A 17,838-nucleotide genomic window follows, 5' to 3' on the forward strand; every position below is an offset into this window, starting at 1 on the left:
TGATCACAGAAAGTCCTTTAATGAGTGCAAGAAGTGGTTTATTACTTGTTATCTTTTATTGTTTCTCATACAGTCAAGGGTTTGAGGACCAGCCATGCTCCTACTGAAGTCACTGGGAATGGCAGCAAGTTCTTTGCTCCAGCATGTAACTGCCAGGGGAAGTTAAGTTTCTGAACTCGTGGTTCCCAGTGTCATGATGCCAAATGCCCCTGTTTGCATTTGCCGCGCTGACTTTGTCTGGCAAGGTGTGTTCCTCTCAGTGTCCAGGTATTCAGCTTTTGGCAAACCACTTTGAAAGCTGTTTGCTGGTTTTTGTAACATCTTGGATATCCATTAAGCAGACCAACTCAGTGAACAGGTTCTTGTATTTTGAGTGCCGTGCACACAGGCTGGGTGCTGCCAACCTGAACTCATGCGTCTCTGTCCAAGTCCCTCCATGGCCACCCTTTGTGAACAGCTGTTGTTAGAGGAGAGAGGAAACGCTTGAGCTTACATCTGAGCAGCGTCTCAGGGGACCACCTGATGCAAACCCTGAGTAATCCTGCATGACGGCACATCTGTAGGAGGCCATGGTCAGCCCCACTGTGCCAGCGCAGTCCTGGAGCCCAGGATGTTGGGCAGCTCCTGGGGATGAGGCAGGTCTGAGGTCAACCTGGAAAGTCAGTCTGCAGGTCGAGGTCAGGATCGGGCCACTGATGGTGACCCGGGTCAGACCCGGGCCACTGATGGCCCTGCGGGTCTGTGGTGACCAGGCAGAGCCGAGGCCAGGCCAGGCAGTCAGTCTGCACGTTGGGGTCAGAGTGACCCAGGGCTGGGCATGACCATGGGCACAGGCACATTGGTGAGAGCACTGGAGACAAACACACCTCCAGCACAGCTCACGTGGGGCCAGAGGGCCCAGGGCTGATCTGAATTGGGGCTCCTGGGCAGGGCTGGGGTGCAAGCCCCAGGTGAGGCTGGTCAAAGCTATTCAGGGCTTGTTACACCCTTGGGGCCCTGAGAACAGCTTCACTGACAACAGCGTTTAAATGAAGCCAAAGATCTGCCTCCTCTAGTGTTCTGATCTCCAGGAGTAGTCAATAAAGGGAGACCTTCCCCTTTCCCTCACACACAATTCCTGGGCAAGCAGAGGTAGAGGGGTGTAGATGGTGGCACTACTGCTCCTATTGGTACCTCCCCAGAGCTACTGGAAGGAGAAGGAGCATCATCCAGCACTGAGACTAGAAGAGAAGCCGAGGGCAGGCAGGTTGATGCACGGGAGAAGCTTGCCACCAGTGGTGCCGTGTCCTTGGGGAGAAAATTGCCCCTCATCTCATGGAGATGGACTACGATCACCTCCTGCCAAGAAAGCAGGGACCTCTGACTGGCAGCCAGTCCCTCCCCATGTCCTTAGCACAGACCAGTGGGCTGCAGCTGGGATCCACATGAGGAAACTGGGTCTGCTCAGATCTACCTTATGCAGTTCCCGTCAGATCCGTTTGACACCTTGAACCTATTCAGGATCTTCTCTGCTGGCTTACAGGACATGGTCTGCACCAGCTTCACATTTTGAAGGGTATTTTATTTTTAATATTTCAATGGCTAGCGTTTCCGTGCTTTGTAGCCGTACCAGTCTATTTTTAGTCTTTTTCCTCCTGATGATATAAACTGTTCTGAGCCATTTTAGCAATCTCCATGCTTCTTACAAGTGTGTTATCCTGTTGATTTATTCGTTTTTAATAAGCTCTTTTGGGAGGAATTTCTTTGCTGATGTTCTTTTAATGATACCAGATCGAATACATTATACTCACTCTTGTACATAGCTTTTTTAATAGCACAGTTCTGAATGAAGCCCCTCACACAACTCAGTACTAAACCCAGTTGCTTCTTTTATGTTCTCCAACCAGCTGCTCCAAAAATCAAGCTTTTCTGGTATCTAAAATGTAGCAACTACATCATCTGTTGATGTGACATTTAGTCACCCAATGTGGGGGTAATTGGAGACTCTTCATTACGATGATGTTTTCTGCCTTGGCAGCTTCTCTGATCTCCTAAATATATCACTGTCACCACCGCTGGTTTTGAAGATCGTTCACTACAGTAGTCCTAATATTCCCTTTTGCCTATTTAGGTGTGTGAATTTTCTAATTTTCTATAGGGGTTCAGTATTGCATGTTGGAAGATTAAAATTGTTTAGGCACACTGACTCCGAGGTTTCTTTGGCATCCAGCATCACTCCTCCATGAGCGCAGTTTAGTGGTTCTTCCTGTATGATCTGTGGCCTGCTGTTGCCGCGTCCCACTGGTTATCTGCCTCGCACCGATTTCTGATAAGGTTGTTCTCAGTCAAAACGGGGCAGTCCAGTTTTTCCACCTTATTTTTTTATTGCTGGAATTTGTACAGAAGCAGATTTGTGGCTGTTCCCCTGTTTCTGTAACTTCATTTGTTCATCCTTCCACTTGTCATTTCCTTCTTCAGTTTTGTCAACCGCCATCCCCACCTTTTAACTAAGATAATTTTAATGACTTTCGGGAAGGATGGCCCTAATTTTTGTGGGGGTTTTGCGAGGATGAAAGGGTTCTCCCCGGCTATGCTTCCTGACCGCGCGGGCAACGGGCCTGTGCAGGCAGCAGGCGGCGCGGCAACAGCATTAACCATGCGGTCCCACATGGTCTAGCGGTTAGGATTCCTGGTTTTCACCCAGGCGGCCCGGGTTCGACTCCCGGTGTGGGAAAGCGCCATTAGTTTTTTTTTCCCTTGTGTGGTTTTTTTTTTTAAAACTTTTTTTTAAGTCTGCGACATTTCACTACCCGCAGCCCGGGGTAACACAAACGACGAACGACTCCCACCCCAGACCTTCTGCCTCTCCCCAGGATGCCCTGGCACTCGTAGAACAGTCAGGGATGATGAAGAAAAACCGGCGATGGCTGGCATTCCAACCCCCAGTCTCCTACGGATCCAGACATCCCAGAACCAGGAAAACTTTTCTTAGGAAATGGGTTACTGAGAGCTTCCCCGTGGCCTTCCCATCAGCTCCAGAGGTGAATTCAGCCAAGTATGGAGTGACCACAACAGCAGAGCTGAACATCCACGACTGATCGGCCAGGGCAGCACCATGACACGTCAGGGCCAGGGCTGGACACAGAGCTTGTGCAGCCGCTTGCCGCTGGTGATCCCTCATTCGCCACCCCCACCCAGTCTATAAGTACCCAGCCCTACATGCGCATGGGTTCATCCTTCGTCCCACACTGCTCGGGCACCAGCCAAGGGCAAGGGGTGTGTTAGTGGTGTAGACAAAAAAAGACACGTCTGTGGCCTCCTTCCAGAGCCTGGCTCCACAGGCAAACAAAGGGAGAGAAAACCCTTAGGGAAATCCACCAACGTGAGCCTAAACACATGCTGAAGTTGCAATCGTGTGATGAGGGAACAAGGAATGCGGAGCTGGTTAGACCTGACCTTCGGGAAGCTGACTGGGAGCAGTGGGGTGGGGGACACGCAGCCAGTGCAGCGCTACCGGAACAACCATAATAAACCTCATTTTGTCTGTGAGAAAGGGACTAATTTTGTTTACAACCAACCTGTGCAAAAATGATTAGGTTGGAACACACCTGCTCTAGTAATGCTTTTTCTTTTTTTTAGTTTTTAAACAGCTTATTTATCCTAAATGTCCTAAGCTCAAAGAAGTTGACTAGTTCAGCTTAGAAAGACTTGGAAACCCTGTGCAAGAGCTTCAGGATCTTTTTTTTGGCTATTAACATTTCAGGAACTTTGTTAGAAATTACATTAAATGACGCCGTAGCCTGGGAGTTCTGTGAAAACAGGTTTTCATTTGGAAATCTATAGGCCCGAGTTCTTATACCTTAATTGGTTTAAATATTTCTATATGCAATAGCAAAATTGTCCTTTCAGGAGAAAGTTTAGAACTTCTCGTTACGTTCTTTCACTTTCGTAGGACAAAAAAGAAATAACCTAAACCCCCCAGCCATTATTGCTTATCTTGTGCTGACTTCAGCAGGAAACGCACTCAATGTTATCTGCACTACATTGAACAATTGGCCAAAACTTACTGCGTATTACTAAATTTAAATACAAATGAGCCATTTTGTGGGCTCCCTGGGGAAACAGAACAGCGTTAATGGGACCAGGGGTTTTTGTTTCACAAAATGCTACTTACTCGGGACTATAGTGGCGAAAAAAACTGTTAGACAGCGGTGGCCCATTACGGGGGTGTAGTGTCTGGTAGAAGGGTACAGCCGTAACACCTTCAGATGCTGTAACTCTCAAACTTAATGGATCCTGTCGAGCCCGCAGCCGAGAGGAGGAAGGTCTGACCACACGCACTGATAAATCGTCACATCGGAAGAACCAGTTGTGAAGAAACACAAACAATTTTAGCCCGTGCCCAACCCGTGACCTAACCTGCTATACCCCCTCACCTACAGTAAATGACAAGCTTGAAATAGCAGATCTTTAATGCTACCCCCGACCATCATCCGTTTGGCCAGAAACAAGATAAAAGTATTCCAGCTAAGACAGCTTTTGGAGCTAAGAAGCTAAAAAATTACGGTGCTCAAGAAGGGGGGAAAAAAAATCACACCTTCCATACCCAATACACCTAACCTGAACACGACACCCGTGTACGGCCAGGACAGAGATTGGGGCACCTGGCGGGAAGAAACCTGGGCCGAGGAGGAGCTGCAACACCTTTGACCGAAGGTGAGAGGCCGTGACGGGGCTGCCCTCTCCTGGGGCGAGAGCTCCGGACCCCGGGATCGCCCCGACGGGTGCGGGGTGTTCCCGGGCCCGCCGGCGCGGGGCGGGGCCCCCAGAGGCGCCTCCGCGGGGTCCCGGGGAGCCGGGCCCGGCCGGGGGGAGCGAGCGGCCCCACCCGTCACCTCCGACCTTTCCGCCGCTCCCCAGGCGGCGGCGCGAGCTCACGCGAGAGCGCGGAGCCGCGTGACGGACGGCCCCGCCCGTCTGCCTAAGTCTCGCGAGCGTTTGAGCGGCAGCCGCTTCCGGGCGCGATGTCTCGCGAGAGGCGGCGGGCGCGGGCGCGCCGGGCCTTGTCCGGCCCCGCCTCTCGCGAGAGCCCCTGCGCCGGGCGCTGGGCACCCCCGTGCCGTGCGCGAGCCTGCCAGCAGCCGGACGCGGCGGGCGCCATTTCGGGGAGCCGCCGCTGCCGCCGAAAGAGCCGGGGCCCAGCCCGGGTCCGGGGACCGCTCGCCACGGTCGCGCCGCCCCTCGCCGCCTGCCGCTCTGGGGCTGGCCGCGCGGCGCCGTCCATCCGAGGTTTAGACGCCTGGAGAGGGTTCCGGAGCTCTCGGGCCCATCCCCCTCTGTCAGCGCAGCCAGCGCCAGGACCGGGAGTCGCCGCCGTTGCCGGACCTCGGGCGCCCGAACGCGGACAGCACCCGCCCGCGGCGCAGGTAACTGCTGGGTGAGGAAGCGGTCCCGCCGCCGGGCGAGCCGCGGCCTGTCCCGCGGACCGCTGTGGCCCAGGCCTGCGGCGGCCCAGGAGGCCTGCGCCCCTCTCGCCGCCATGGTTGCCGCTCTCCGGCTGGGCGGCCCCGTCTCTCGCTCTCGGGCGCCGCCGCTGGCCTCCCCTTCTCAGGGCCGGCGTGTGCGGCAGGTTGCCCCCGCCCTGAGGCCGTGGCCTGGTCGTGTGGGGTTCGGTTGTTCTTGCGGCCACGTAGCGGGCGGGTCCGGCCGTCCCTGCCGCGGCGTTGTTCCTCCCCGCCTGCCCCCGCGATGGCGCTGTGCGGAGGGACGGGACCTGGCCGGCGCGGGGCTGCGGCCCTGCTATTGCGGCCGAAGCTGGCGGGGCCCGGGCGGAGCGACGGGGAGCAGCTCCGGGGCTGTTTGCGTTGGGAGACGGGGCGGGGAGTGACGGGAGGCGGGGGGAGCGGCGGGCGGCTCTCGGGGCTCGGCGGGCCGGGGCTGCAGGCCGCCGCGGGAGAGGGCGGGTGAGGCGCCGTGCTCGGGGCGGGTGGGCGCCGGCGCAGCCGTGCGTTTGAGAAGCCGATCGCCCAGACAGTGTGCGGAGGGCTGCGGGGGGAGCCCGCTGAGCAGAGGTGCGTGTGCTGCCGGGAGCTGAGCTTCCCGCCCCAGGGATCGGCCTTTTCCCTAAACTTCCCTGATGCTTCTACAGGAGGCTACTGGCAAAGCAAGAGTAGAATTTCGAAAGTATATAATTTCGAGGAGAGGACTCTTTTAAACTCCTTTTATGCAATATAACACGGCAAAAAGGGATGGGATCTGCCTTCAAAATACTGGCTAGGTCAGTAGTAGCAGATCAGCAGTAAATTTCATGTCCCTTTAGGTTTTCTGTAGACCCACAAAGCTTCAAGTGGAGTTCATCCCCTGCTTGTTTTGATGTTTTGTGGTCTTTCGTTGTTGTTTTGTTTGTTGTAGATTTTTTTCCTCTGCAGAGATGTCAGGCATATCCAGCTTTTCTTGAGCAAGCTGAAAGGCTTTTAGGAAAATTATTTTGAACTTTTTTCAGTGTTTAATGAAAGATACTTGAAAATCTGTCATGATTTTCTATTTATTTGAAATTTATAAGGACTCTTGTGATTTTATTTTTTTTTTTAAGAATGACAGCTTTATATGTAGCATCACTATATGCATTACATAAATTAGAGAGTCGATAGCAGGTCTGTGTTACATGAACAGATGGTATTCTGATAAAAATATAGTAGGTTACCAATGAAAGTGTTTTGTATAGAGTGCAAAGGGCACAGATTGCATGGGGTGAGACCAAAGGTCCATGTAACTCGGGATCTTCTCTGTGATGGTGGCCAACAGTAAATGCCTAAGAAAGAATAGAAACACAGGGCAATCGTACAGTCATACTTCTCTCGGTGTGCTCTTAGCTGTCAGCTAGTTGTGGTTCAGGGTCACAAGGCATGTCTTTGTTTAGTGAAAAGCTTTTTCTGTAAACTTTTGTGCTTTTTTTGTTTTCAGTTTTTTGAACACTGCATGTGTCTTCTTCTTTGTTAGCATCCACAGTGCTCTGTAACAGTGAATTCCATGGCTTAATGCTGCGTGAATAAGGACCTTTGTTTTGAACCCACTGGATGATAGTTCATTCACTCTTTATTATTTGGGTGAATGCAGTAATAGTCATTCCCTATTCGCTTTTTCATGCCACTCATGATTTGGTGGTTCCTACTATGGCCCCCATCCTCCCCTTTGGCTGCCCCTCTTCAGGAGGAAGAATTCCACCCCAGGTGTAGCCGGACATGTTAGCTAAATTACAGATATGAAAATGTAGCTGCGGGTGGGAGTTGTCACTGGTGAGAGTTTTGTTGTAGAATCCTGCATTTGGCCTGGTGCTTTTGCATGGTCCTTAATCACACTGATGAACTTGTTCATACCAAATACTGGTAGGGCAGTGGTGAATTAAATTATATGTGTGTATGTAGTTGACTTGAAAAGCTGAAGTAAATACTGTATTAAAAAGTAAAATTGAGGCTTTACACATAAACTAAGGATGATCATATTTGTAAGTGACAGCACTGTAGCCCAAAACAATCCATTTTATGGTACACATGCAGGAAAATCTTCACTCTTGAGCTGTCTGACTGGGATCTAGAGGCCAGGCCATTTTTAAGCTTAAGAAAGAAAAAGGAGAGAAACTGTTTTATTAAGAGATTTGAGGATATTGAGCCTCTGTACTTTAATGCAGAGAGTCTTGAGAGGTTTTTAGTAGCATACCTGTATAGGGAAAGGAAATCAAATGTCAAAGTGATTCAGAGTGTAATAAACGCAAAATTACATAAGGAGTTGAAGTTGAAAAATAAGAGGAATAATTTAAAAAAAATAAATGTGGTGACTAGTGTTATGTGGCATGGTGGATCTTTTTTGTCTGAAACCTCAGGTTCTGGACTGGATGGATCTCAGTAGCTCTTAATGCTTGAATCATATTTGTTTCTTCACTGGCTCCCATTTTGCAGGAGACCGTGTTTCTTAAAGGACCATAGTGTTCGCTTTATGTCTTCAGATTAGTAAATGTGATGGTAGCAAATGCTAGGAAGCTGTGAACAGGTTTGCCTAAATGTTTGTTCTGTGTTCTTTCCATGTCTCTCTTGGGTCCTTTGGTCAAGCTCTAGTCAAGATGGCTGCCAGACCTGTGTTTTGGTAACATAAACGAGCTGTCATTTGTGTTTGGAAAGAGATAAGTGGAATACCTCTGGGCTTTCCACTGGCTTATTGTCTTCAATAGCATTTTGTTGTTTGCAGCTATAATTGCTTTCTGTCACATTCTTTATTATCTCACTGGGCAAAGCTTCATTCCAGTTCTTGTTGGAAATGTCTTCTGAGACGCTGCTCTGTGAATTTGAGCCAGTGCGGTGATGGCCTCCTAAGCAAAAGCCTTTGGAATATAAAGCACAAGGGTGTTTTCCGTCTCAGGTGGATTTTGCTTCTCTTTCCAGGTGTCCTGAAAAATGGCTGATGATATTGATATTGAAGCAATGCTTGAAGCTCCTTACAAGAAGGTGAGAAAAATGTGCCAGTGAGGTCCTGTTTACCTTAATTTAGCATTATTCATGAAACTACTGCTGAACTGTAAACTAACATCCCTGGAGCCCTCATGATTTATCTTATTGGAGATGCATTACATGTAACTTACAAGTAAATGTATGCTGTTAATGTAATTATATTGTGCAGTAGTTTCACTTCAGCGTGATGAATAAATGCCCATCTATCTCTCTTTGTAGACTTGCCTAACGATATCTCACCTCTACTCCCATGAATTCACCTTTGATTCCAGTGTGAACTGTCAATCATAAGGTAGTAATTGAGTGACGTATCGCTGTACCGTGGTCCCCTAGGTTTAACAAAAAAAACAAAACCAAAACCAACCACCCAAAAACCAAAACAAACAAAAAAATCCCCAAAACCAAGAAACCAGAAACCTCTCCTAAAATTGCCAGGTCCAGTTTGGTATAGCAACAAGGTGAATGCAGTGGTTTGGGAAAACAGCAGGGTTCCAAGAATAACCTTTTCACCAGTCCCATGGCAAGTAAATACTTGAACGGTCTGCTCAGTGCAAGAAGAGTGAGACTTGCTTTTAATGCAGAAGACTGGTGGCGGTTAATCTTTTAACAGGGCAGATGGAAATCAATTGCTGAGTGAACGAATTTACAGAAATTCTTGGATCCCTGAATAGAACGTTCTTAGCGAGTAAAAGACAGTATCACAGTCTGCGGTGTCATTCTAAAATAAGCTCTTGTATTCTTGTGTCCTAGTTGTTTAATTAGGAAATGTAAACTTTTATGCAAAATTTTTATCAATTACTGTAGTGATGTCTTTTACCTAAACCAGCAGCAAATGAATACTGTCTTTTTTTGATTTTTCACCAAATGGTGGTGAAGTGTTAACATTATGCATGCTTTAGCACTGGTTTTGCAAGAAATGTATATTAAGTTTAAGTCGCTTAGGAATTGTACTTTTGATGTAACTGATGTGATTAAACTGTAAAGCAAGTATATAAATTACATAGCAGCTATTGTTAGACTATTCCGCAGTGCTTATTACAACCATGTCATGAATTTTGGATGAGCATTTGTAAGTTTTAAGTGGTATATTTAGTTTATGTAATATTTAGCATTTACGTTAAAATCTTGAAGAGAAATTTGTAAATTGTTATGTTAAAATTCTTGTGTCCTGGTTTAACATGGATATTTTCCATGTAAACAGGTATGGAAATAGGGAATGTTTAGGCTGGACTGGTGGATTATTGATGACTTTCTTGGGAGTCGACGTTACTAAAGCAGTGTGAATCCCTGTTTGCTTCAGGGCGAGATGTGTGACAGAGGTGACATCAAGCTCTTACAACCCTTCAACGAAAATGAGTGAAGATCTCGGGAATGGCATCGGTCACAGGAAATCCATAGTGGCTGGCTGCTAGCATAGCCACTGGGGCTTAGGCAGAGATATAGCCTTGGTACTGATCAGAGGGGCACACAAACACAAACCTGAAACTTCCTCTTACATTTTATAGAAATAACATTTAACCACTTGAGTGCTGAATTCTACAGGATAACTTGCTCTCTAAACCATGTAAGGAAGTATCTACAATTTAATATACACTTTAAAATTATGTAAGTCTTGTATTTTGTTATTGTATGACTTAAATTTAAGCAGCAAAGTGGTTAAACATGCCTACCTAAATTTTCTAAAGCTTTCCACGTTAAACTGTAAACAAGTAATTTAGTATTAAAATTTTTGTTTTGTATTTTCTTATTCCTATTCCCATTACCCTTTGACCACTTGAAATGTTTCCGCTTCGTCCTCACGATGTTCTTCTATCAACCCTGCTTAGGATGAGAACAAATTGAGCAGTGCCAATGGCCATGAAGAACGCAGCAAGAAGTAAGTATTTTCTCAGTTCTCTGCATTTTCGGGGGGGAGGGCTGCTGATTTTTGTAAACTTGCAAATGCATGGCGGTAGCGTTTAGGGAAATAAAATGGAAAGGCTTGGTAGTTGCGGTTGCCGCAACTGCAGCAGTAACAAAATTTTCTTTTGTTTACAAATGTAGTTACAGCCTTGTCACTGATGTTGTCAAAGTTGTGGAAACATTTAATGTTAGGTTCAGATAAAAATACAGACTTGATAGGTTCAGCATATTTAATTTCTTTTTTGTTACGTTAGCAATGCAGTGGATTTTGCATTTAAAAATATATATTTGGTATAGAATTTTATGTGATTTGGAACAGTGCAAAGCATTTAAAGAGACCAGTGCTTTCTTGAAGAGGTTTAGGGTGTTGGATCCCTTCCCTCTATTTCCCCCCCATTCAAAAATTTCTAAATTTTTTGTTTCTAATCTAAATTTTATAAAACTGTACTGTAACGTTTTTTAAAGAACGAGAGTACAAGCTCACCTTCTTTGGGAGGCATAATTCCAGGGTCTGAGCACCTGCTGATGACCCAAACAGTCTGGAATCAAATCAGAAATTTTAAGAAAAATGCCTTGTACAAAAGAGTCTCTTAAATATCCTAAATAAATGACAGGTTTTTAAGTCTGTAAAATAAATTTCTTGCCTTACAAGCATTATTTGATGATGAGATGGTTGATGTAGGAAGAATCATTATGAATTTGATAGTTGAGTAAACAGTTACCAGTGTGTTTTTTGTAGTAGACAGTTAAGTAGTTGGCTTGTATGCTGTTGTCATCTTCTGAAATCATATAGATGAAATACTGAAGGGATCCAGAGAACACTTCTTCTCAAGTCTATAAATATTTGGGAAGTGAGAAGTCCAACTACAACATCAGACTTATGCTGGAATCTAATAAGCTAAAATTGATTCTACTTTAAGTATGCGTTCTAAACAATACTGTGAACATCATTCTCATGCTAAATATGGAGACCCCTAAAACCCCATCAAAAGCAGCTGCTCCCAATATTTTTAAGTTCTGAATTTTTATTGCTTTAAAATATATGTATATATATATATGTACATGACGTGTAGAACCCTGCTTTTGTTTGGAAGGCTAGTCTCAAAATATAAACTGGGATCTGAAAGAAAACCAGTGTTTTTTAAACTTTAGAATTGGTTCTGACATTGGTTCATGGCAGAATGATGAGAATACTGGAATGGATTTCAGTTCATTTCCTTAGTTGCTGTAACCTGTTCAGGACTAAGCAGTGACGTGTGTTTCTTTCTGCCCATTGTCCCATTTACTGGTTGGACCGGTATGCTCTGGGTTTTTTTTCTAATTCAGAAAAACAGTAAACTAAGTTTAGAAAAAAAATTATGTTACAGTAAAATAGAAGAAAGTCAGTGTGTTTTGCCAGTGTTAGTCTTGCAGTGTTATTTGTTGTGTGGAGTTTGACCTCTTTTTCTTCTTTCCTAATTGTACCCTGTGTCTATTCAGAAATGTTGCTCCTGTGGTATCTCCCCGTTTCAGTTTGAGTTAACAATTGCTAGAAGGTTAGTTATTCTTGTACTGCAGTTCTCTGATAGCATGAAGCTTTCTGTCCCAGAATTTTGATTTGATACAGCTGTTATGCCCCTAAATTTTTAAGAACAAACTACACCATTTTGTATTTGACTTGTGACAGTGTACTCTGTTGCTGAAGACTAAGGTGTATAAAGGCTTTGCAAGACTTCTTGCTTTGCTTATCAATTAAATTGGAGTGTCGGTACCTAGAGGATATTCTTTATCTACTTTGGTTGGACAGTACTAAAGAAGATTTAGACTGCCAGGATAACAGTAATACACAGCAAACACCAACAACTAAAAAGTAACATTAGATTCAATGTGCAGCTTTTGATAATTGTCAAATCATACTAATTTTCTCTTTTAGAAAGTGGATTAAGAATCTGCAGCTTTACTAGATGTCTGTACTGTATGTCCAGTGTAATCATGATTGGAAGGCAGAACGTGGACCTTGACTGTTAGGACTCTTTGCATGTAAAGAGGGTTCAGCTCACAGTTGGGTGGTGAATAGTTGCTGTCTTTACTGAAGACTAGCTGCAGTTACTAGTTAGTGGTACTGGCCAGCATATTGAGCTGCAGGTAGTATTTTTCAGAGCTGTTATGGTAGTGAGGGTTTTAACTTAGGGGAGGTACATAGGTAAGTGATGGATTCGAGGAGAGGGACTGTGCATGCCTAACTGTCACAAACTGCATTAGAGTAGGAAGTGTGGTTAAGTGCTGTTAATGCAGATCATTCTGCATTTCTGGGTGGTGTCTTCTTACCGGAGACTGTGAAGCTTCTGAATATTGGGTTTTGATGCAGCTGCTTCTCTGTCCGTGTGAAAATATTAGAGAAACTGATGGGGTATTGTAAATGAATAATCATTTAAAAATTATATACTCCAGGTTTTAAAGCCAAATCTCACAATGTTTCTCTTGAGAGATAAATACTGAGATAATTCAATGGGTCTTCCTGGACCCACTGGAGATAGAAGAGCAAAAGCTGCTAGTGGTGATTAAGCTCAGATGTGGTAGCTGAGAGATTTTTACTTCAGTAATTGAAACTTAACTAGAAGCCATTGTTTATACATGTCCATAGAAAGTAACAGGAATGAACCCTTTTTAAAAAGGGGGTGGGGCATACAAAGTTTTTAAGTGTATGAGAGAGCACTTCCACAAAAGATGGTGTATATAATCAGAAGGCCCAAAAGGAGGAGAAATTCAATAGCAAAGGATATTTTGAATTTCAACAGTTTAGCAGCAAAGTTGGTATTCCCAAAATGTAGTTTGATTGTAAATTACTGTCTTAAGTAATTGCTTGAGCATCTGTTTAATGTGTGGTTTAAGTGCACGTACAGATACATATTTTTAAAAACCAGGACACTATAAGTTTTTATGGTCCAAGACGAAGATAGAGGGGGGAAAAAATTGCAAATAACCCAAAAGTAGTCTATCAAGAATGGAACAGTGGCTCACAGATTTTCAAATATTGAGGTATAATTGATTATAAAACTTTAAATTTTTAAGTAAATGGTTTAAATTATGAAAATCTACAGTTTGTCGCAAAGAGTCACAGATTTAGAAAAGCAAGTGGCTTATGAGTGGGAGTAGAAAGTAGGAAGCAAAACTCTTAGGCAGCATGTTAAGACTGATAGCAGGGCGCATCAAGAGAAAACAACCTTCTTTTCTCTCAGACTTGCCTCGTCCTTTCTATTTCTGTTTTGGTTTGTTTTACTTTGCTGTAAAAAAATGATTTATTCTTAGCATCTTGATGGTGTATTTAAAGTATATTTGAAAGACATATGAAGTATGTACTAGAACTAATGCAGGAAATATAGTTTTCAGTCCTTTTACTCTTCCTGGAAGCGTTTTTTGGTGATTACAAAATCTAAAAGAAGTGCTTTGGAGCACTTTTTGTTGCTCTTGATAAGTTTCAAGACTGATGACATACTTAATCACCCATTTAACAAAAGAAACTTGTATAAATACCAACAGGTAGAAATTTTTTCCTATCAGTGTCTGTTATGTGAGGTTAGAGGAACTGTGGAATGTGAGGTAAACAGTAACACTGAGCCACATGTATAAACCAAAGTTGTGGTTTTCTTTCTCAGGAGAAAAAAAAGCAAGAGCCGAAGTCGGAGCCATGACAGGAAGAGGAGCAGAAGTAAGGAACGCAAACGGAGCCGAGATCGGGAAAGGAAAAAGAGCAGAAGCCGGGAAAGGAAACGGAGCAGAAGCAAAGAACGCAGACGCAGCCGTTCTAGAAGTAGAGATCGCAGATTCAGAGGCCGCTATAGAAGTCCCTAGTACGTTATTTGTGTAGAGTTGCATGTGTGCTGCTTTGGTGTGTGATGTGGAAGCTTAAAGTTTCACTCTCTGCTTTCTAAATTGGTCACTAATCTCAAAAAAGACGGTGAGAGGTTAAGGTTGAAGAATGTCAATAAATGCGGAGTGAAAAAGAGGACAGTATCATACCCAGTTCCTCCTGCTAGTTTTCATTCTTATTTGAGTGCAGAAAGATGCAAAAACAAGTAAAAGAATGTGTACAACTGCCTGGAAAACAAAGTTTATCATAAAATTAAAATAACAAGTAAGTTTTTTACGCATCCTAACTATGTTCAGTATATGGTCCTGACGATTTAACTGTCAAAAAATGAGTAGCAGTCTGTGGCTTAGGTTACACGCTCATAAAACCTTTTGCTTATATTATTAAATGTTTTTACTGTGTTGCTGCTCTTAAAAACTTAATGCATAAACACAGGAAGTGTTTATGCATCCAGACTGGAACTGTCTTGTCTTAGTAATGCCCACGTGTTGCGTATTTGCCCTGCTTTTTGTGAAACTTGTTTAGAGGCTGTGGAAGAATTCTTCAGTTCCTCTCAGATTTTTGGTTTGATAGAACTTCTGGTATAGGTAGCTTCTGACAGTTGTAAATAATTTCTCAAAAAACATTTTTTCATTGGTATGTATTCTGTGTTTCTGCTGTTCGTATTCCTGCTCTCCCTTTTGCTCCCCATGACCTCTTTTTGCCTTCAAAGAAGCAGGAAAACAGTGAGAACTGGGCTCTATGCTTGGCTTTCATTGATTACCTGAGGCTGCTCTTTGTGTCTGCTTTTGTCTGGGCCACATCTCGACTGTTGTCAAATCGTAGAATGCAAGATCGTGTCAGAAGCAGGCGTTTGAAAAGGATGTATTTTTTTCAATCGTGGCATGTAACGTCGTCTGCAATGGAGAAATCTCTCTCAAGGTGTTTGAGAACACAGTGTTTACCTTCTGATAAATTGCAGGCTTGGGCAGTTTCCTGCACGTGAATGTTTTTCTGGGTGGCTGAGTTCCCAGTGCAGGCAATGCATTCCTTTTTGGTACTCTTGGAATGCAAACAAAAAATGCCTGAGGCCTCAGGGTCTCATTTTGCACTAAGTCACCTGGATGTTGGCATTTTCATAATGAAACCATACTGCAACTCCTGTGTCTGCTCGGATGCAGTGTCATCCTGTGCTTCTATCAGTCCTCAGCGCTTGAGGATCACAGAGCATATCAGCCCTGCTTTTACTTTTGTCTCAAGTCTCAGGCCTATCAGAGTCTCTGTAAAGCTGCTCTGGGCTTCAGCTCTGAAGATTTCAGCTGTGCACAGTTGGGATGTCTTTTATGGTTCTTCGGCACCTGTAGGATTACAGTAGCTAGTTGGATTGTGCTGATGTGGCTCCAAACTTCCTCACAAACAGAGGACCTTGATCAATATCTTCAGCCTTCTGTATGTGGAGCCTGCCAGTTGTCTTGCCTCCAGTGTGGTGGTGTGTGGAGAGGGTGTCCATCTCATCAGTTGCTTAGGAGTTGCTGCATTCTCCTAGCTATGTTGGAGGATTTTGTTGTTTTTGCTGTCTCGCTGGGTGAGAAAGTTCTTCACCTGGAGAAATTTGGGAGTTTCAGACTTCCAATCTTCCAAAATAATTTCCTCAAGTAAAGGTTGATAGTATGGACAATAACCCATGCCTGCTTTAATGCACCAAGATATGTTACGCCAGGAGGGTAAATGATTGCGAAGGGACTTTTTCATTGTTCTGATACTCTTCCATAGCTATTCTGGGCAATTTCTCTGGTATTGAGAGACAGTGAACAAAAAGGTGAGATAATCTGGTATCCCCTGAGGATATGAGGTCGTGCTTATTGGTTTGGCATTGTTGTGTTCTCTGCTTCAGTTGGTGAATTGTTGCTTTCATTTAATGAAGTAGAAGTTTAGTTTAGTGGAAGACTGGTGTAGTGCAACTACACGCACCCTTGAGGCATTGGTACTGATTGTTGTGTAGCTAGCAGTTGGGTGTTTTTCACTTGTAGGTTGTGGATGGTGCTGTTGAAGCAATACACGTGCTAGCGCCATTCCAAAACTCTAGTTTTGGGTCAGATGGCATGAAAGAGAAGGACATCAGAAGATAGAAGGGGGAAGAACTCGTCATTTTCTCTTCAGGACTATTCAATACAGAGACTCATCTGTAAAAGCTGTATAACAGGCGCTGACTTTCAGGGAGACACAAGTTCTGGAGATATGACGAAACCTCTTTTACCAGCCTTCCTTGGATCAGATACCTTTGTATCTACCAAAAATGGTGTTTCCATAATAAACCATCTCTGTAGCAGTGCCATTATCTCAGCGTTTCAAAAGTAACTACCAGAGTGGTTTTACGGGCTGGAGAATATGAATCTGGAATTGCTTTGTGAGGCTGTTCAGACAGTTCTGCGTTGGTTTTACTGCAGGCATTGTAGCTGGCTGCACCATCTAGATTAAAATGCTTTGTGACTTTTTTTTTATTTAAATTTTTACCTTTTACTCTTCCTCCTGCTTGTGATCTTTCTCATTTGCTTTATAAAGGCCGCTTTTCCAGCTAGAATATGTAAACTTGAGATGTTTTGCTGATGGGAATGATGTGGAATTCTCTTTACAATAGTGAGAAGAGAAAGTCTAGTACAGTAATTCTGAGGGGAAAGGAGAAGTGTGTGCCATGGAGAACCTGAGGATTTTGAACATGTCATCTTTAAGCATGAGATAGTGATTAAATGTTTTAGTTTTTTAAAATTAGGTGACTGGGTTGCATTGCTTAGATTTCACAGGGCTTTTTAGTGGTGTTATTCTTGCATATCTTGCCCCTTAAGTGTTTTGCAGTTATATTATTTCATCTCTTAAGAGAAAGAACTTGGCCAAGTATTCTTGCTTAGACATCTGTCTTGACAAATCCCAGCTACTGCTAACGTACAGTAGATGTCACTTAGACTCTCCTGTTGGTATTCTGGAACCAAGAATTTGGGCAAAGGTGCTGGGGAAACAGGGTTATCGCCTGGGGACCGAAAGTTCGTTGTGACTGTCCTGGACTTTGTTAGCTAAAGCTTGCCTTGTCTGAGACTTTTCTTGGAGTCTTTGATAATTACTGATCAGGTGAAAGCTGATAGTTTACTGGCTGTCTTCTGTTCTTGGGCCGTATTGCGTCACATAGGTTTAGGAAGGACGTGTACCTAGCTGTGCTTTGGCTACCCCTAGACGTAAAGATAAATTGCTTGTGACTCGGTGCTTCCGTACGCGATGTCAGGAACCAGGCAACAATTGCAAAGCGTTCTTAGGCAGTACCAGAAGAAAATTCCCCTGAGATCTACAGCTTTACAAGCGAATCTTAGGAAAACCCAAAGAAATACATCGCACAGAATACGATTGAAAAAGGATCTTCAGAAGGTAACTTGGGCCTTCATCTTGCCCCAGGTAGCTTTCTGCTCAGTCTGTTCTAGTGGTCTGTTATGGCCTTAGTTTGCTGCGCTTTTTTTTAATGTTTCTCCCATGTAGTCATGTAAATAATATTCTACTTATTTGTCAAGAGTGAAAATGAAAAAGATTTTTGGAGTTGTGTGGGTCTTTGTTGTTTCTCTTTTTTCTCGGAAGTTGTGCATG

The 17,838-nt window shown here is 44.3% G+C and overlaps 1 protein-coding gene and 1 non-coding gene across 10 annotated transcripts in view; both read left to right on the top strand.

Moving 5' to 3' along the window:
- Positions 1-2,641: 2,641 nt before the first annotated feature.
- TRNAE-UUC (transfer RNA glutamic acid (anticodon UUC)) lies at positions 2,642-2,713 on the top strand. Its single transcript has one exon. It is a non-coding gene; the product is annotated as a tRNA-Glu (tRNA).
- Positions 2,714-5,079: 2,366 nt separating this feature from the next.
- Positions 5,080-17,838, top strand: part of RBM39 (RNA binding motif protein 39) — a 31,075-nt gene continuing 18,316 nt past the window's right edge. For 3 of the 9 annotated variants that reach the window (XM_063349802.1, XM_063349805.1, XM_063349806.1), the window contains exons 1-4: positions 5,082-5,405; positions 8,415-8,477; positions 10,307-10,356; positions 14,018-14,212. In XM_063349802.1, the coding sequence (XP_063205872.1) occupies positions 8,427-8,477; positions 10,307-10,356; positions 14,018-14,212 (296 nt within the window). In that variant the 5' untranslated portion in view covers positions 5,082-5,405; positions 8,415-8,426. Of the gene's footprint in view, positions 5,406-8,414; positions 8,478-8,699; positions 8,773-8,799; positions 10,045-10,306; positions 10,361-14,017; positions 14,213-17,838 lie in introns of those variants that run through there. The other 6 variants (XR_010073028.1, XM_063349804.1, XM_063349808.1 and 3 more) reach the window with 5 other exon arrangements.

Source organism: Chroicocephalus ridibundus, chromosome 12, assembly GCF_963924245.1.
Source record: "Chroicocephalus ridibundus chromosome 12, bChrRid1.1, whole genome shotgun sequence".
Classification (NCBI taxonomy): domain Eukaryota; kingdom Metazoa; phylum Chordata; class Aves; order Charadriiformes; family Laridae; genus Chroicocephalus; species Chroicocephalus ridibundus.